General features: G+C 55.7%; 1 protein-coding gene across 13 annotated transcripts in view; it reads right to left on the bottom strand.

The window, feature by feature from the left end:
• The window catches only part of NEO1 (neogenin 1), a 130779-nt gene that overhangs the window by 71459 nt on the left and 43790 nt on the right, over positions 1 to 15530 (bottom strand). For all 13 annotated transcript variants that reach the window (XM_060175610.1, XM_060175617.1, XM_060175621.1 and 10 more), the window contains exons 2-4: positions 9749 to 10066; positions 6915 to 7190; positions 3226 to 3379 (exon numbers count right to left, since the gene is read on the bottom strand). In XM_060175610.1, the coding sequence (XP_060031593.1) occupies positions 3226 to 3379; positions 6915 to 7190; positions 9749 to 10066 (748 nt within the window). The remainder of the gene's footprint in view (positions 1 to 3225; positions 3380 to 6914; positions 7191 to 9748; positions 10067 to 15530) is intronic.

Here is a 15530-nt window from a genome sequence, read left to right as displayed (position 1 = left end):
GTGTGTTTGAGCTGTGTATGTCTCTGAGTGTGTGTGTGAGTGTGTAAGTGTTTTATGTGTGTCTCTGAGTGTGTGAGTGCCTGAGTGTGTGTGAGTGTTTGAGCTGTGTATGTCTCTGAGTGTGTGTGTATGTGTGTCTCTGAGTGTGTGTGTGTTTGAGCTGTGTATGTCTCTGAGTGTGTGTGTGAGTGTGTAAGTGTTTTATGTGTGTCTCTGAGTGTGTGAGTGCCTGAGTGTGTGTGTGTGTGAGTGTTTGAGCTGTGTATGTCTCTGAGTGTGTGTGTGTGAGTGTGTAAGTGTTTATGTGTGTCTCTGAGTGTGTGTGTGTGTGTGTGTTTGAGCTGTGTATGTCTCTGAGTGAGTGTGTAAGTGTGTATGTGTCTCTGAGTGTGTGCATGTGTGTGTGTTTGAGCTGTGTATGTCTCTGAGTGTGTGTGTATGTGTGTCTCTGAGTGTGTGTGTGTTTGAGCTGTGTATGTCTCTGAGTGTGTGTGTATGTGTCTCTGAGTGTGTGCATGTGTGTGTTTGAGCTGTGTATGTCTCTGAGTGTGTGTGTGAGTGTGTAAGTGTCTCTGAGTGTGTGAGTGTGTGCATGTGTGTGTGTCTGAGTGAGCTGTGTATGTCTGAGTGTGTGTGTGTGAGTGTGTGTGTATGTGAGTGTGTGAGTGAGTGTGTGTGTATGTGTGTCTCTGAGTGTGTGAGTGTCTGAGTGTGTGTGTCTGAGTGAGCTGTGTATGTCTCTGAGTGTGTGTGTGAGTGTGTAAGTGTTTATGTGTGTCTCTGAGTGTGTGTGTGTGAGTGTGTAAGTGTTTATGTGTCTCTGAGTGTGTGAGTGTCTGAGTGTGTGTGTTTATGTGTGTCTCTGAGTGCGTGTGTCTGAGTGAGCTGTGTATGTCTCTGAGTGTGTGTGAGTGTGTAAGTGTTTATGTGTGTCTCTGAGTGTGTGAGTATCTGAGTGTGTGTGTGTGTTTGAGCTGTGTATGTCTCTGAGTGTGTGTGTGAGTGTGTAAGTGTTTATGTGTGTCTCTGTGTGAGTGTGTGTGTGAGCTGTGTATGTCTCTGAGTGTGTGTGTGAGTGTGTAAGTGTCTCTGAGTGTGTGAGTGTGCGTGTGTGTGTGTGTCTGAGTGAGCTGTGTATGTCTGAGTGTGTGTGTATGAGTGTGTAAGTGTGTATGTGTGTATCTGAGTGTGTGAGCGTGTGCTTGTGTGTGTGTCTGAGTGAGCTGTGTATGTCTCTGAGTGTGTGTGTGTGAGTGTGTAAGTGTGTATGTGAGTGTGTGAGTGAGTGTGTGTGTGTATGTGTGTCTCTGAGTGTGTGAGTGTGTGCGTGTGTCTGAGTGAGCTGTGTATGTCTCTGAGTATGAGTGTGTGAGTGTGTAAGTGTGTGAGTGTGTGAGTGTCTGAGTGTGTGTGTCTGAGTGAGCTGTGTATGTCTCTGAGTGTGTGTGTGTGTGAGTGTGTAAGTGTCTCTGAGTGTGTGAGTGTGTGCGTGTGTGTATGTGTGTCTCTAAGTGTGTGAGTGTCTGAGTGTGTGTGTCTGAGTGAGCTGTGTATGTCTCTGAGTGTGTGCGTGAGTGTGTAAGTGTGTGAGTGAGTGTGTGAGCTGTGTATGTCTCTGAGTGTGTGTGTGAGTGTGTAAGTGTCTCTGAGTGTGTGTGTGTGCGTGTGTGTGTGTGTCTGAGTGAGCTGTGTATGTCTCTGAGTGTGTGCGTGAGTGTGTAAGTGTGTGAGTGAGTGTGTGAGTGTGTGTGTGAGCTGTGTATGTCTTTGAGTGTGTGTGTGAGTGTGTAAGTGTCTCTGAGTGTGTGAGTGTGTGCGTGTGAGTGTCTGAGTGAGCTGTGTATGTCTCTGAGTGTGTGCGTGAGTGTGTAAGTGTGTGAGTGAGTGTGTGAGTGAGTGTGTGTGTGAGCTGTGTATGTCTCTGAGTGTGTGTGTGAGTGTGTAAGTGTCTCTGAGTGTGTGAGTGTGTGTGCCTGAGTGAGCTGTGTATGTCTCTGAGTGTGTGCGTGAGTGTGTAAGTGTGTGAGTGAGTGTGTGAGTGAGTGTGTGTGAGCTGTGTATGTCTCTGAGTGTGTGTGTGTGAGTGTGTAAGTGTCTCTGAGTGTGTGAGTGTGTGCGTGTGAGTGTGTGTGTCTGAGTGAGCTGTGTATGTCTCTGAGTGTGTGCGTGAGTGTGTAAGTGTGTGAGTGAGTGTGTGAGTGAGTGTGTGTGTGAGCTGTGTATGTCTCTGAGTGTGTGTGTGAGTGTGTAAGTGTCTCTGAGTGTGTGAGTGTGTGTGTCTGAGTGAGCTGTGTATGTCTCTGAGTGTGTGCGTGAGTGTGTAAGTGTGTATGTGAGTGTGTGCGTGAGTGTGTAAGTGTGTGAGTGAGTGTGTGAGTGAGTGTGTGTGTGAGCTAGAGAGGAGAGGGCAGAGGACAAGACTAAGGACAACGATGGCGGAAGCTGCGGACTCAGGGCGAGAACACTGAGGAGGAATCCAGAGGCTACCGGAGGGAGCAGACCCAAGAGCCCCCATCCGCTCTGCTGGAAGGTGGAGCGAACGCACTGCAGCGCCACCCCCAGTGAGGCTGGACGAGACCTGCCCCCACCGCTGCTCCCGCCCACTCTCTGCCCTCGGCACGAGGCTCCCAACACCCAGAGGCGGAGACGGCTAGTCTGAGGAACTGGGTTCTTCATTTGATTTAATGTTTCCTGGCGGGTAAGAACCGAAGCGGCACTGAGCGCAAACACGCCTGTCTTCCACGGCCGCGCGGCCACTAAGGGACCCAGCAGTCTGTGCTCACCACCAACACGGCTGCGCCGCATCTCGAGCCGTGTGCCCGCTCTGCCGCCAGCTCTGCTCCGGGACAGAGGTCCTCCGCTGGGGCGACCTTCTACCAGTGCCCACCCACCCCAGGACAGAGTCGGGCACGTGGCAATGTCTAGAGACACTCACAGTCATCGCGACATGGACGCACTGCTGGCACCCGGCAGGCAGGGGCCAGGAAGGCGGCCGGGTCTTAGCTCACCACACTTTCAAAGGACAGACGGCATTTCGGCCCCTTAATGCCAAAGGGTTTCTTCTACGGACATCCTCATCACGCGGAGCGTGTGGGCATACCCCAAGGACGACGGACGCTACGTCTAAACCAACGTACTGGGGACCCACATGGTTTTCTAAGCCCCAGTCCCACACGGAACTGGAGTAACTCAAGCCGAGGCCAGGGGCGCTCGGGCGGACATTACCTTCCTGTGGCGAGCGCCTCCTCACCCTTCATCCATCGGACAGCTGGGGTGGGCAGTCCTGCAGCCACGCACGGTAAGACCGCCCTCTGGCCTCTGGCTCTGACTAGTGAAGATGGCTGTTTCAAAAACACTAAGTCTGATGGAACCGCAGTATCTGAAATAAATAAATAAAGACAACAATTATGAAAGCACTTGACCACTTTAGTGCTGAAAGTCAGCAAGCATCCACTCCATTCCCGTGGCTTCATGTGAGCAGAAGTGACACCAGAACCCCTCGCTCTTAAGTCGCTTCTCCACATGGACCCACCGTGCTCGGCTCGCCGGGGCATGACGGAGAAGGGCGCTGCCACAGCCCCTGTTTCGGAAGGGTCCCCGGACACGGATTCCTTCACCGCAGAAAGCGGCATGCAGCGCACGCCACGCATGTGGTGCAGACAGACAGAGGCCGGGCGAGAGCAGGGTGGGTCCTCAGGCGTCCCTGCCTTCCCTGTGCGTGAAGCTGAGAACCTTCTCGAGTTCCCTCTCTTTCACCTGCTCAGTCCGCGAATCCTTAAATTCTGTAAGGCTGCAGCCATCCAGCTGCCAAAGTGTATGTGTCCCCTCCATGAAAATGCCACTTGTGGACATATGAAAAGACTCAGAAGGGTAAAGGTAGGTTCCTCCCCCGACATTCCCTCCGCATCTTGAGTTTTGAGAGAGAAAGGAAAAGGCACTTCTCAGGCAGAGAGGGGTGACCTCTGTGGCCAGCCTCTCCCGAAAAGATGCTCTGTGATCATGGCAACCACGGCCAGGACCGGCCTTCACTTTGCAAAGCCGATCAATGGCAGCCCTGTGGCCATGGTAACAGCTAAACAGGATCTGAAAGATCTGTGGCGACTTGCCCAGTGAGCATGCCACAAACAGCGCCAGCCCGGGGTCCGGGAGCCGGTGGTGCCCGGCCGTCACCTGTGCCTACGAGTGGCATTAGCCTGCTGTCACCTCTTTAAGCAGCCGTAAGACAGCTCCTCTGGCTGACAGCCCACCCTGCCCAGCTCCACACTCACTGTCTCCTCAAAGTCCGACAGCAGATCAGCAGTCTCGGTTATTCGCCAAGACCAGGCTTCGCATGCTGGCTCTCCTCACTCGCATGAGCAAAACCCAACACTTTCTGTCTCAGATACTCAACAGAAGCCTCCCTCTGACAGCAGGAACCCCGCATCCTTGGCGCCAGCTTGCAGGGCTGACTGACGTGAATGGCACTCAAGAGATGCGGCCTCAGTGGCGCAGAAGCGAGTCGCAGAGTGGACAGAAAGACAGTGCCAGAGTCCTTTTTCACCGCATTGGATTATCACCAGATTTAACCGCATTTTCACAGACTCACTGTTTTTTCAAACTTTAAAAAAAAGTATGTATTCATTTTCGATAGAGACAGGAGAACTTGAGAGGGAAGGGGAGACAGAGAGAGAGTGAGGCACAGTTTTACCACTCGTGAGGCTTCTCTCCTACAGGCGGGGCCCGGGGCTTGAACCCAGGTCTTTGAACGCTGTCCTGTGTGCACCACCCCTGGCTCCCTCAACCAAACAATTACGAACAAACAGTAGCTCCATTCCTGACACCAGGCAGAATCCCCCGGCCTGAGTCTACACACTCACTCGTCAAGGGAGAGAGACGGCAAATCTAGAGAGTCCGGGTGGCGAGGAGCGCGCGGGCGGCGGGAATGGAGAGCTCTCCGCGGCCTCCCCCAGGACAGCAGGCTTGGCTGAGGCCACTGGGCGTCCACGTCAGGGAGACGTGCCGAGCAGCCCTCCATCCTAGGCGCTCCTGCTGTGCTCCCGGCCCGGCCCAGTCAGGCCGCCAGACAGAATCGCAACAGAAGCAGGTCTGCTCCTCTCCTCAGGGCTCTAGCAGCTGTGCAGCCCGAGGCCGGGTGCTGACGGGGGTGGCTGCCGGGAGACTGCTGCCTCTGGCTCGCAGACAACTGCCTCGCAGGGGAGAAAGAGGAAGGGTCCGGGGTGACTGGTTCTGGGGTGACTTGCGCATCCATGAGGACACGACCCCATCCGCCCGACCACCTCTCCAAATGCCAGTGCATTCAGGAGTAGGGCTTGAACAAATAAGCCTGAGGCGCCCGAACATTCAGTCCACAAGACTGTTGTTCACACAAAGGTCGAAGACAGATTCGCGGTGAGGGAAAAAAGAGTGTGAGATGGAGCACAGGCATCAAGGTGACAGAGAGCCAAGGAGGCGGGTGGCCCAGTGGCTGGCAAAACGTGCAACCCAGCATTCAGTCTCCAGCAGCACATCTTACAGCCTTACGGGCCAAGGGCTTGATATCGACTCTAAGACACTACTAGGATGGCCGGACAAACATCTCACCACCGATGTGGTACTGAGCTGAGCTGAGCTGAGCTGAGCAGTGGGGGTCAGAGTGACAAGACAGGGTGACAACGGCCGACAAAGAAGCTGTTTGAGAAACATCTCTCAGGCCCTTCAGGAACACGCCCTTGGGAATGGCTTGCTGCTCCTGACGCCGGTCTCACAGCACAACCCAACCCACCGGTCCCCAAGGAGCAGGCTGCCCAAACAGCTTGGACGGCCAGACTCAACTCCTAAACCCAGGTGGGGAGTAAGGTCTGAAGACAGGCCAGGCCGCCTGCTGCGAGGCGGGAGCTGAGGAGGTAGAGGATGAGAAGCCTCAAGGGGCTGCTGGGCGCTGGGAGCTGGGAGCAGGAGAGGCAGAGCCAGGCGGCTGAGAAAAGCTGCCCAGGGCAGAGGAGAGTCAGGAGAGGGACGGCCACCGAGTGGCACACGGCAGAGCTGAGTCTGCATGGATATGGCCAAGCAGGAGGGGCCGGGGCCAGGCTCACGGCACCCGCACTGCTGCTATGTGAGCCCCCAGTGAGTATCTGATGGCCACAGCTGAAAGGACCTAATGACAAGACCATGGGGGTGGGGTAACAGCGACAGAGAGAGAGGCCACTGTGGGAGGGGTCAGAGGACAGAGGTGTGACGAGAGTCACTGGCATTCTGTGCTCCAAAGGGATGCCAAGAGCGCTGAATGGTCACTTGGTGACACTTCTACTGACGGATGCGCTGGCTAAAGAGTGGCCTTCCTGCAGCCATGGACTAGCTCAGTGCATGGGGTCTGCATGCTGGAGGCCCCGAGGCCCCAGGTTCAATCCCCAGCCCCACCAGAAGCCAGTGCTCTAGGCCTCCTTCCCTTATACAGTCAACTTAAGTATTTATTTCTTTATTCCCTTTTGTTGCCCTTGTTTTTTATTGTTGTTGTTGTTGTTGTTGATGTCGTCGTTGTTGGATAGGACAGAGAGACATGGAGAGAGGAGGGGAAGACAGAGAGGGGGAGAGAAAGACAGACACCTGCAGACCGGCTTCACCACCTGGGAAGCGACTCCCCTGCAGGTGGGGAGCCGGGGGCTCGAACCGGGATCCTTAGGCCGGTCCCTGCGCTTTGCGTCCTGTGCGCTTAACCCGCTGCGCCGCCGCCCGGCCCCCAAAGTCAACTTTTTAAAAAAGGGAAAAGGCTGGATCCTTTTGCCATGCTTCCTTCTTTCGTCCCTGTAAGGAAGCAGTTCCCCTTGTTAACACACTCCTCCCAGCACACTTATCAGTGTTTTATGGGAAAATCGTTCTCCAACAGTCTTTACCCCGTCACCAAAACCAGAGCACCAGGCCTGAAAAGCAGGGGCTACCTGGGAGGACAGTGAGCTCCGCCTCGTCACTGTACTTGGGGGGGCCTCCGCCTTCCACCACGCAGCGGTAAAGGCCCGCGTCCCCTGCCGTTGCGTTGCTCACTACCAGAGTTCCACCTGGGAGCTTGTGAACTCGATCGTCCAGAAGAAGAGGCTGTCTGTTCTGTTCCCACCTTACAAAGGGGGCTAAGTCTGCATTGACTTCACAGTTGAGAACAGCACTGTTCCCAGCATAAACCGAAGAGGCTTCTGGCTGGCTGGCAAATCTCGGGAGACCTGGCAACAAAGGGAGACAGATAAAAGCCGTTAAATTCTTCTGTCACGTGCGGCCTGGGGACCGGGGGCAGGACGGCCTGTGCCGACACTTGTGGTCAGGACAGTCTGGTCAAGCTGCTCAGGACACAGGGACAGAGACCAAAGGGGAAAGTCCAGAGCAGCCGGAGTCGGAGTCCTCACGTGGGAGGAGAGAGGCACAAACGTGGGAACGCCACGCACGAAAGGCCGCCATGCTGGGCTGCAGTTCAGGGTCAGCCCGCGTGCTGGGAAGGTCACGGAGCACCTTCCTGCTCTCCTTGCAGAGCGCGGCGCGACTCTTCCGACGGCACAACGCAGCTGCAGCTATCGTCACACTGCCACGTGCGTGCGGGTGTGGCTCACAGCTGCCATACGGGCACCCGGGGCGCCTCTCCACCCGGCTGCCCCCGGCTCAAGGGCGCCATGATGGTGGCTTGATTTGCCTGTTTTCCGCTCTCTCCCCCTCCTTCCCTCTGTAGCACTTTGCTCTATTTACTGACACAGAGTTTATATCACTTGTGTACAAACCAGACCCTCTATCAGCAAACACTGTCCTACATGACACGAAGCCCTGTGGAACCACTGTGTTGCTGACACCGGGCTTGAACGATGAGAAGCTGCCATGCAGAGTTCCTGCCTCTCGACAGGCCTGAGGATCACCACGCTGGGGATATCCCTCAGCAAGAGCCTCTGCATGGTCTGAGCACAAGTCGCTCAGGGGCATCTCTCAACACAACCCAGAAACAGTTTTTGGCCAGTAGATGCTTCATCTCAGGTTTGCTACACTGACTTTAAATTTACCATCAGTGAGCCTGGTGATTTATCCTCGATTCATTTTTGATTTATTCACAAACGTAGCAACTGCTCGAACTTCTGTCTATAATTCAAACGGTGAACAACTGACTCTAGCAATGAGGACCAAACTGCTTTCTTATTGGGGGATTAATGGTCTACAGTCAACACAGCTGCTGGCTCACGTGCCTCATGTCTCAGTTTCCTGCAAACACTCTCCCCCAGCCCAGGGCCTCCTCCACCACCAGCACCAGGACCTGACAGTCGTCCCCACACCCTGAGCCCTTTACTTTGGGGCAAGACATCAAACCGAGTCCAGGTTCTGCTTGGTGTTCCCCTTCAGTTCTGATTTCTCCACTTCTGCCACGTGAGTGAGACTACGCCATTCTCACCTCCTGTGACACCTGTCTGAGCACCACTCCCACCACCAACCTGGTCTCTCCTCACCACCGTGTCTTGGGGACCTGACACCCTCTCCTCCCTCCGCAGGCCGGTCTTTGGCTTGGCTGCCGCACACCCCACCCGCCCGCCCAAGCTTGCTCTGCCGTCTCCTCCCCTTGCCGCTCACTGCTTGCTTCTTAAGGGCCACCTAGGAGTGAGCTCACCCAGTCTCCATCCTCCTCTGCTTGACTCGCTCACCGAGAGTTCATCAAGCTGTAGCCAAGATACCCAAGCGTCTCTCTGCACTACAGTCTCTCAACACTCGCGGGCAAAGTGACTGCTTTAGGACAGGAGCAGACGAGTCTGGGCACACATTGGCTGAAGGAGCTTCTCCCGGCTAAGTCTGGGGTACAAATGATTCAGGGAAGACTCGTGAATTGATGTTAAAGCAGCAGGCGGAAGGCAAGGAAAGTCAGAGAGCGTTAAACTATCTCCTCCCAACACTTGCTACTAACTAATGAAAGTACAAAGTCCTCTTTGGCTCTAGAGTGAAGACACACAGAGAGACTGACACAATCAAGTAGTGAACACCAAGAGACGTGGGAGCAGCAGGCGGTGACTGCATCAGCCCGTGCGGGAGCAGCAGGCAGTGACTGCATCAGCCCGGGCGGGAGCAGCGGCAGTGACTGCATCAGCCCGGGCGGGAGCAGCAGGCGGTGACTGCATCAGCCTGCGGGGGAGCAGCGGCAGTGACTGCATCAGCCCGGGCGGGAGCAGCGGGCAGTGACTGCATCAGCCCGGGCGGGAGCAGCAGGCAGTGACTGCATCAGCCTGCGGGGGAGCAGCGGCAGTGACTGCATCAGCCCAGGCGGGAGCAGCAGGCAGTGACTGCATCAGCCCAGGCGGGAGCAGCAGGCAGTGACTGCATCAGCCCGGGCGGGAGCAGCGGCAGTGACTGCATCAGCCCGGGTGGGAGCAGCGGGCAGTGACTGCCATTTTTCTATTTTTGTTGGCCTTGTGGTTATTGTTGTTGTTATTGGATAGAACAGAGAGAAATCGAGAGAGGAGGGGAAAACAGAGAGGAGGAGAGGACAGACACCTGCAGACCTGCTTCACCGCCTGTGAAGCGACCCTCCTACAGGTGGGGAGCCGGGGCCAAGTGCGCTTAACCCGATGAGCTACCACCTGCCCCCCCCCTTTTTTTACCAGAGCCCTGCTCAGCTCTGGCTTATGGTGGTGCAGGGGGTTGAACCTGGGACTGTTGAGTCTCAGGCATAACCATTATCCTATCTACCCCACCCTAATAAAGTTTTTTAAGATCTGCCCAAGATCAGGAGTGAGCAAAACAAAGCCTCAGCAGAACTCACCTGCCACCGTGAGCCTGGCGGTCCTGCTCACGATGGTCCCCAGACTCTCCGCGGTGGCCACACACTGGTAGTGGCCTTCGTCGGGCCTGTTGTGCTTGGAGTGGACCACACTGCTGAAGAGCAGAGAGCCGTCGGGGAGAAGCTGCCGCCGGTCATCGGACACCAGGTTTAGAAACGTCCCATCTTTTTTCCACTCGATCTTTGGAGAAGGCTCTGAGTGCGCTGAGCAGTTTAGTATAACAGAGGCGCCCCTGACTGAGAGAGTGTCGGCCGGTTCCGCAAGGAAGTAGAATGGAGTGAACGTTCGAACGCCGGCTCCTACAAAAACACGGAGAAAAAGGACAAGTCAAGCCAGGCCGCCCTCGTCTGCAGAATGTGGCAAGCCCGCATCCGAGTCCTGAGTCAGTGACCCCTCCGGGTCTGACGCGCAACACCCTGCCTCACTACGAACACCTGTGAGTGAACTCTGCCTCCTGTGGAAAACAGTCTGGCTCGTGTGCAACACAGAGAAAAGGCCTGCGAGCTGAGCTCAGACTCCTCGCTCTGGCCTCAGCGTCTGGCTTCAAACCCGACAGTGGTTCACATGCACTTAAAATTCTTATACCCAAGGAGACTCTTTTTTTTTTTTTTTAGCTTCTTACCTATTGGATAGAGAGCAATCAGGAGGGGAGGAGAGGATAAAGTAAGAGAGAGAGACAGACACCTGCTGCCCAGCTCTAGTTTGTGAAGTTCCTCCCCCGAGCAGGGACTGACTGGGCACTTGAACCCGGGTCCATATGCACCACCACCCGGCCCGGAAGGCGAGACTTCCTATGAAGCACACAGACGACAGAAAGCTGAACTGGCTGTTACTAAGGCACCTCGTCTGCATTGCGGGCCTGCTTATCTCATATTCGTAGTGGGTTGTTCAGCCCCATCCCGACACACACAGACTTAACAGCAACCTCTGTGCCCAGCAGCCATGTTTTGCAAATGTTTTTATTTTATTATTTTTGCCATATGGAAATAATACATTTTAACTACACAAAATTAAGTCAGTTACACTTAAAAAGGTCTGAACCCCAAGATTATTATAAAAATGTCAGTCTTGTTTCTTTTTTTTTATAAGACAGAGGGGTGGTGGTGGTGGCATATTTGATTAAGCGCACATATTACCATGTGCAAGGACCTGCGTTCAAGACTCAGGGAAAGCTTCATGAGTGGTGAAGCTATTCTTCCCCATCCCCTCTCAATCTCCCTCTGTCCTGTCTAAAAAAAAAAAAATTTGAGGCAGAGAGAAGGGAAGTGAAAAGAGACACATTCTTCAGTGCAGTGGGGGCCGGGCTTGAACCCGGGCCACACCAGCGAGAGCTGCTTATAGGCCCACGATGGCACAGCTGTGCTTCTGTTTGCTTTCCTTCATCTTCATGCAGAATTCATGCTGATATACAGAGTGCGGAGCAACTGGGCTTAATTATTCCAGGCCCTTGGTCTGCTCCTGACCGAGGGGAATGTGGCTGTATCTGGCTCTCGGCCCTGGGGCCAGGGGAGGTGAGGGGCGTGGGGATGTTCTACACCACTCCACCACGCCTGGGGCTTTCCCAGTGCCTCCACGGTGTGTCCATGTGGTGCCAGGGCTCAAACCCAGGACCCCGGCATAGTAAGGTGTACGCTTCACCAGGAGAGCTGTCTCCGGTCCCGGGAAAAGCATCGTGTCACCCAACATGTTTGGTCAGAGGAAGCCTGACCCCTTTCCTTCAGGAGAGCCACCTTCCGAGCCAGTCGCACTGCAGAGAACCATCGTGGACACCGTGGAAGAAACAAAACCAAGACCGTTTCACATGTCTGCACCCGGTGCCCATGTGCTCACACGTGGATCAGGGGCACTAATCTCGCCGCACGGGCAAAGAACGGATCTAGACAGACAGGCAGAGGGCAGATGTTCTGCCGTCTTCCCATCTCCCGACACTCGCCACTCAGCCTTCCTGAAAGCAGGGCTGTGGCCGGAACACCGTCCGTTCCTTAAAGGGCCCTGCCCCGCCTGCCCCGCCCTGCCGCGGCCTGCTGAACGGCCATGTACGCCCGCCCCTCCCGGCCAGCACATCTTCGTGTGAGCTGGCCACACCCAGGGCCACGGCCTGCCAGGCTCCCGGCTCCTGCCCTCTCCAACCCGCTGCAGTGTCCCCTGAAGTTGAGCCTACAGACATTGTCCCCGGAAGCCGTCTACCCCAGGCCCAGCCGAGCTGAGTTTGCCTGGACACGGTGAGACTGGCTTCGAGCACAGTTCTCTGTAAATAGTGCTTCACGTGTTCTTAAGTCTTCAGATATTTTCAGCAACTTCTCTATTAAGGCAGAGAGCCTTACTCACTCTCCAAACTCTCCTGGCTGCTGGTGTCCTTATTCCCTCAGTTTTATCACAAATTCTCTGGCTATAAGAAATAACTCAGTCTGTTTATTTGTTAGGTTCAGATGAATGAATAAATATTTATGTTCTAGCCAGTTGGCGCTCTTCTGAAAAACACATGCATTTTTAGAATATCTTAGCTTCATCTTTAAATGGTCACAATTAGTCATCAAGCGAAGTTACCCTTGCTGGGCAGGGCTGTTTCTCAGACTCTGAGCTCAGACTGGACGACACCACCCTGGCCTCCTGCCCCCACACGGGGACCCCACATGAGCCTGAGCTGCATGACCCAGGGCTGATGCGGGGAAATGAGGAGCCACGGTCCTGCAGCACCCCAACGGCGGGAGCCCCCGCGGGCCCCAAAGCATTCTGGGCTGGGCATCCGAGTGTCGGGGAGCTGCAGGCTCACCATCTTTCCTTGGCGCTCTTCACCGCGTGCCGGTGCTCTCCTGGGCCGTGAAGACCACCAGTCTCCTGCCCACATAAAGACTGTTCCTTCAGCTGCATCAGGAAGCCCGGCCACCTAGAGGTCCTTCTCCTGCTTGAAGCAGGCAATGTAGCCCCATCCAAGACGAGCCCCAAGCCGCACTCTGCCGCAGGGCCACTAGCAGACATCCGTCAGTGACACAGAAGAGCAAGAGGCGGAGGAGTGTCAAGACGACACACAGAGAGAGAAGCGAAGGGGTCCCCTCACGCCTGGTTAGCATCTGCAAAGCACAACAGTCAGCCACAGGGCAGGGGCAGACAGAGCGACAGACACAGTAAGCGGAGAGGGTGCAGAGCAACTTGGGCGGCAGAGCAGCGGGACCATCCCCTCGTGAAGGGTCACGGGACAGTCACCGTTCCCCTGTGTGTGTGTGAGTGTGTGTGTGTGTGAGAGCGTGAGAGTATGTGTGTGTGAGTGTGAGAGTGTGTGTGTGAATGTGAGTGTGTGTGAGTGTGTGTGTGTGAGAGCGTGAGAGTGTGTGTGTGTATGAGAGTGCGTGTGTGTATGTGAGTGTGTGTGTGTATTGTGAGTGCGTGAGTGAGAGTGTGAGTGTGTGTAAGAGAGAGTGCATGTGACTGAGTGTGAGTGTAATGAGATAGTGTGTGTGTGGTATGTGAGTGAGTGTGACAGCATAGTGTGCCATGGTTAAGTTCAGGCTCTGTCCCTGCTATGTAGACACCCGTGACCCTGAGCAAGCCATTTCATGTGTCAGTGCTCCACTTCCCAGTGAGTCACCCTGTGAACGGTGATTGTTCCAGCGCGGCCGCTGGCAGCAAGTCTGTGTGTGCCACAGTCAGAGGACAGTGGTGAACAGTCTCCAGAGCCCCTCCCGCAGGGAACAGCCACAAGGCACTGTGGCCACAGGCCCTGCTGCAGGCAGCCAGCCAGCCAGCAACCTCAGTGAGCCAGGCTCAAGTGACCAGGAGTTGTGTGAGAATCAGCACCGCAGACAAGGACACTGCAGAGCCCGGCGTGTACATGACCCGGCCACAGGGGACAAGGACACTGCAGAGCCCGGCGTGTACATGACCCGGCCACAGGGGACAAGGACACTGCAGAGCCCGGCGTGTACATGACCCGGCCACAGGGGACAAGGGGACTGCAGAGCTGGTCTCCCTGGCTTTCTGCACTGTTTGCTCTGTGTGTGTTCTCTGTCTGTCTGTCTGTCTGTCTAAGCAAGTCCCTTCTGGGGGCTGGTGGAGGGGAGCGTGGCTTTGCTGGGGAGGGAAGCGAGAACCCCTGTCCTGGCTTCCTGTCTGGGGGAGGGGAGCACACGCAGCTGCCGCCGGCCCGCCTCTGACTCCCCCGCCAGAGTGCGGGTATCCGCGGTGTGCCGTGCCCAGAGCCACTGCTGAGATGGTCTGAAGTGGGCCTGACGCTGCCCTCCGCCCCCTGCCAGACCTCTGCAGGCTTCTCCCTTGTGAATGGAATAGCTCTCACTCCCCACAGAACAGCGCTCACGTTTTGATAGACTACTTCACACTTCTTGATGGAATGCCACCTCACGAAAGGGAAATCTCCACGGGGAACGTCAGCGGTACGCCTCTCTTCCAGTAACATCACTCCAATCGCATCACTCACGGCACACCACAACTGCGCAGCGGGGCTGTTAAACCCGCTGGGCCCAGAGTACAGATGAACTTACAATGTTTGAACACTGGAGAGAGATCAAGTCGGGGCCGGGCGGGGCGCTCACATGACAGCACACAAGGACCGGGGTTCAAGCCTCTGGTCCCCACCTGCAGGGGGAAAGCTTCACGAGTGGTGACACAGGGCTGCAGGTGTCTGTCTGTCTCTCTCCTTCTCTATCTCCCCCTCTCAATTTCTGTCTCTATCCCACAATAAATAAGTAAATAAAGTGCTTTGAACTGTCCTGTGCCAAAGGCTTGAGACTCCTAGCGGAAGTGCAGGACACTCACAGACGCAAACCCGGTCGGCCATCGATGCTGAGAAGGTGCTTCTCCTCTGTGACAGGCCACTGGGCCACCCAGCCCCACCCTGTTTATTTCCATCTGTACTCCACCCTTCTTGACCCTCTCTATCAGACTCTTGCTCCAAGTCCTCAATTTATACTTTTTAAAAGCTTTAAAATTAGAAATTAAAGTAATTTAAAAAGCTCAGCCAACTATGTTTGTATAAAGAAGGCAAAGCTTTAAAGATCTCACTGCCCTGTCTCCCAGCCCTGACATGCAGCTCCGCCGTGTCCTGCACACGTGCCCCCCCAGACCCTCACCCTGCACACCTGTCCCCGCAGACCCTCACCCTGCACACCTGTCCCCCCAGACCCTCACCCTGCACACCTGCCCCCAGACCCTCACCCTGCACACCTGTCCCCCCAGACCCTCACCCTGCACACCTGCCCCCCAGACCCTCACCCTGCACACCTGCCCCCCAGACCCTCACCCTGCACACCTGTCCCCCCAGACCCTCACCCTGCACACCTGTCTCTCAGACCCTCACCCTGCACATCTGTCCCCCCAGACCCTCACCCTGCACACCTGTCCCCCAAGACCCTCACCCTACACACCTGTCCCCCAGACCCTCACCCTGCACACCTGTCCCCCCAGACCCTCACCCTGCAAACCTGTCCCCCGAGACCCTCACCCTACACACCTGTCCCCCGAGACCCTCACCCTGCACACCTGTCCCCCCAGACCCTCACCCTGCACACCTGTCTCTCAGACCCTCACCCTGCACACCTGTCCCCCCAGACCCTCACCCTGCACACCTGTCCCCCAGACCCTCACCCTGCACACCTGCCCCCTCAGACCCTCACCCTACACACCTGTCCCCCCAGACCCTCACCCTGCACACCTGTCCCCCAGACCCTCACCCTACACACCTGCCCCCTCAGACCCTCACCCTGCACACCTGTCCCCCCAGACCCTCACCCTGCACACCTGTCCCCCCAG

This window comes from Erinaceus europaeus, chromosome 16 (assembly GCF_950295315.1).
Source record: "Erinaceus europaeus chromosome 16, mEriEur2.1, whole genome shotgun sequence".
NCBI classification, from domain to species: Eukaryota; Metazoa; Chordata; class Mammalia; order Eulipotyphla; family Erinaceidae; genus Erinaceus; species Erinaceus europaeus.
The sequence above is the reverse complement of the archived record's forward strand: the minus strand, read 5'-3'. Positions and strand labels throughout refer to the sequence as shown.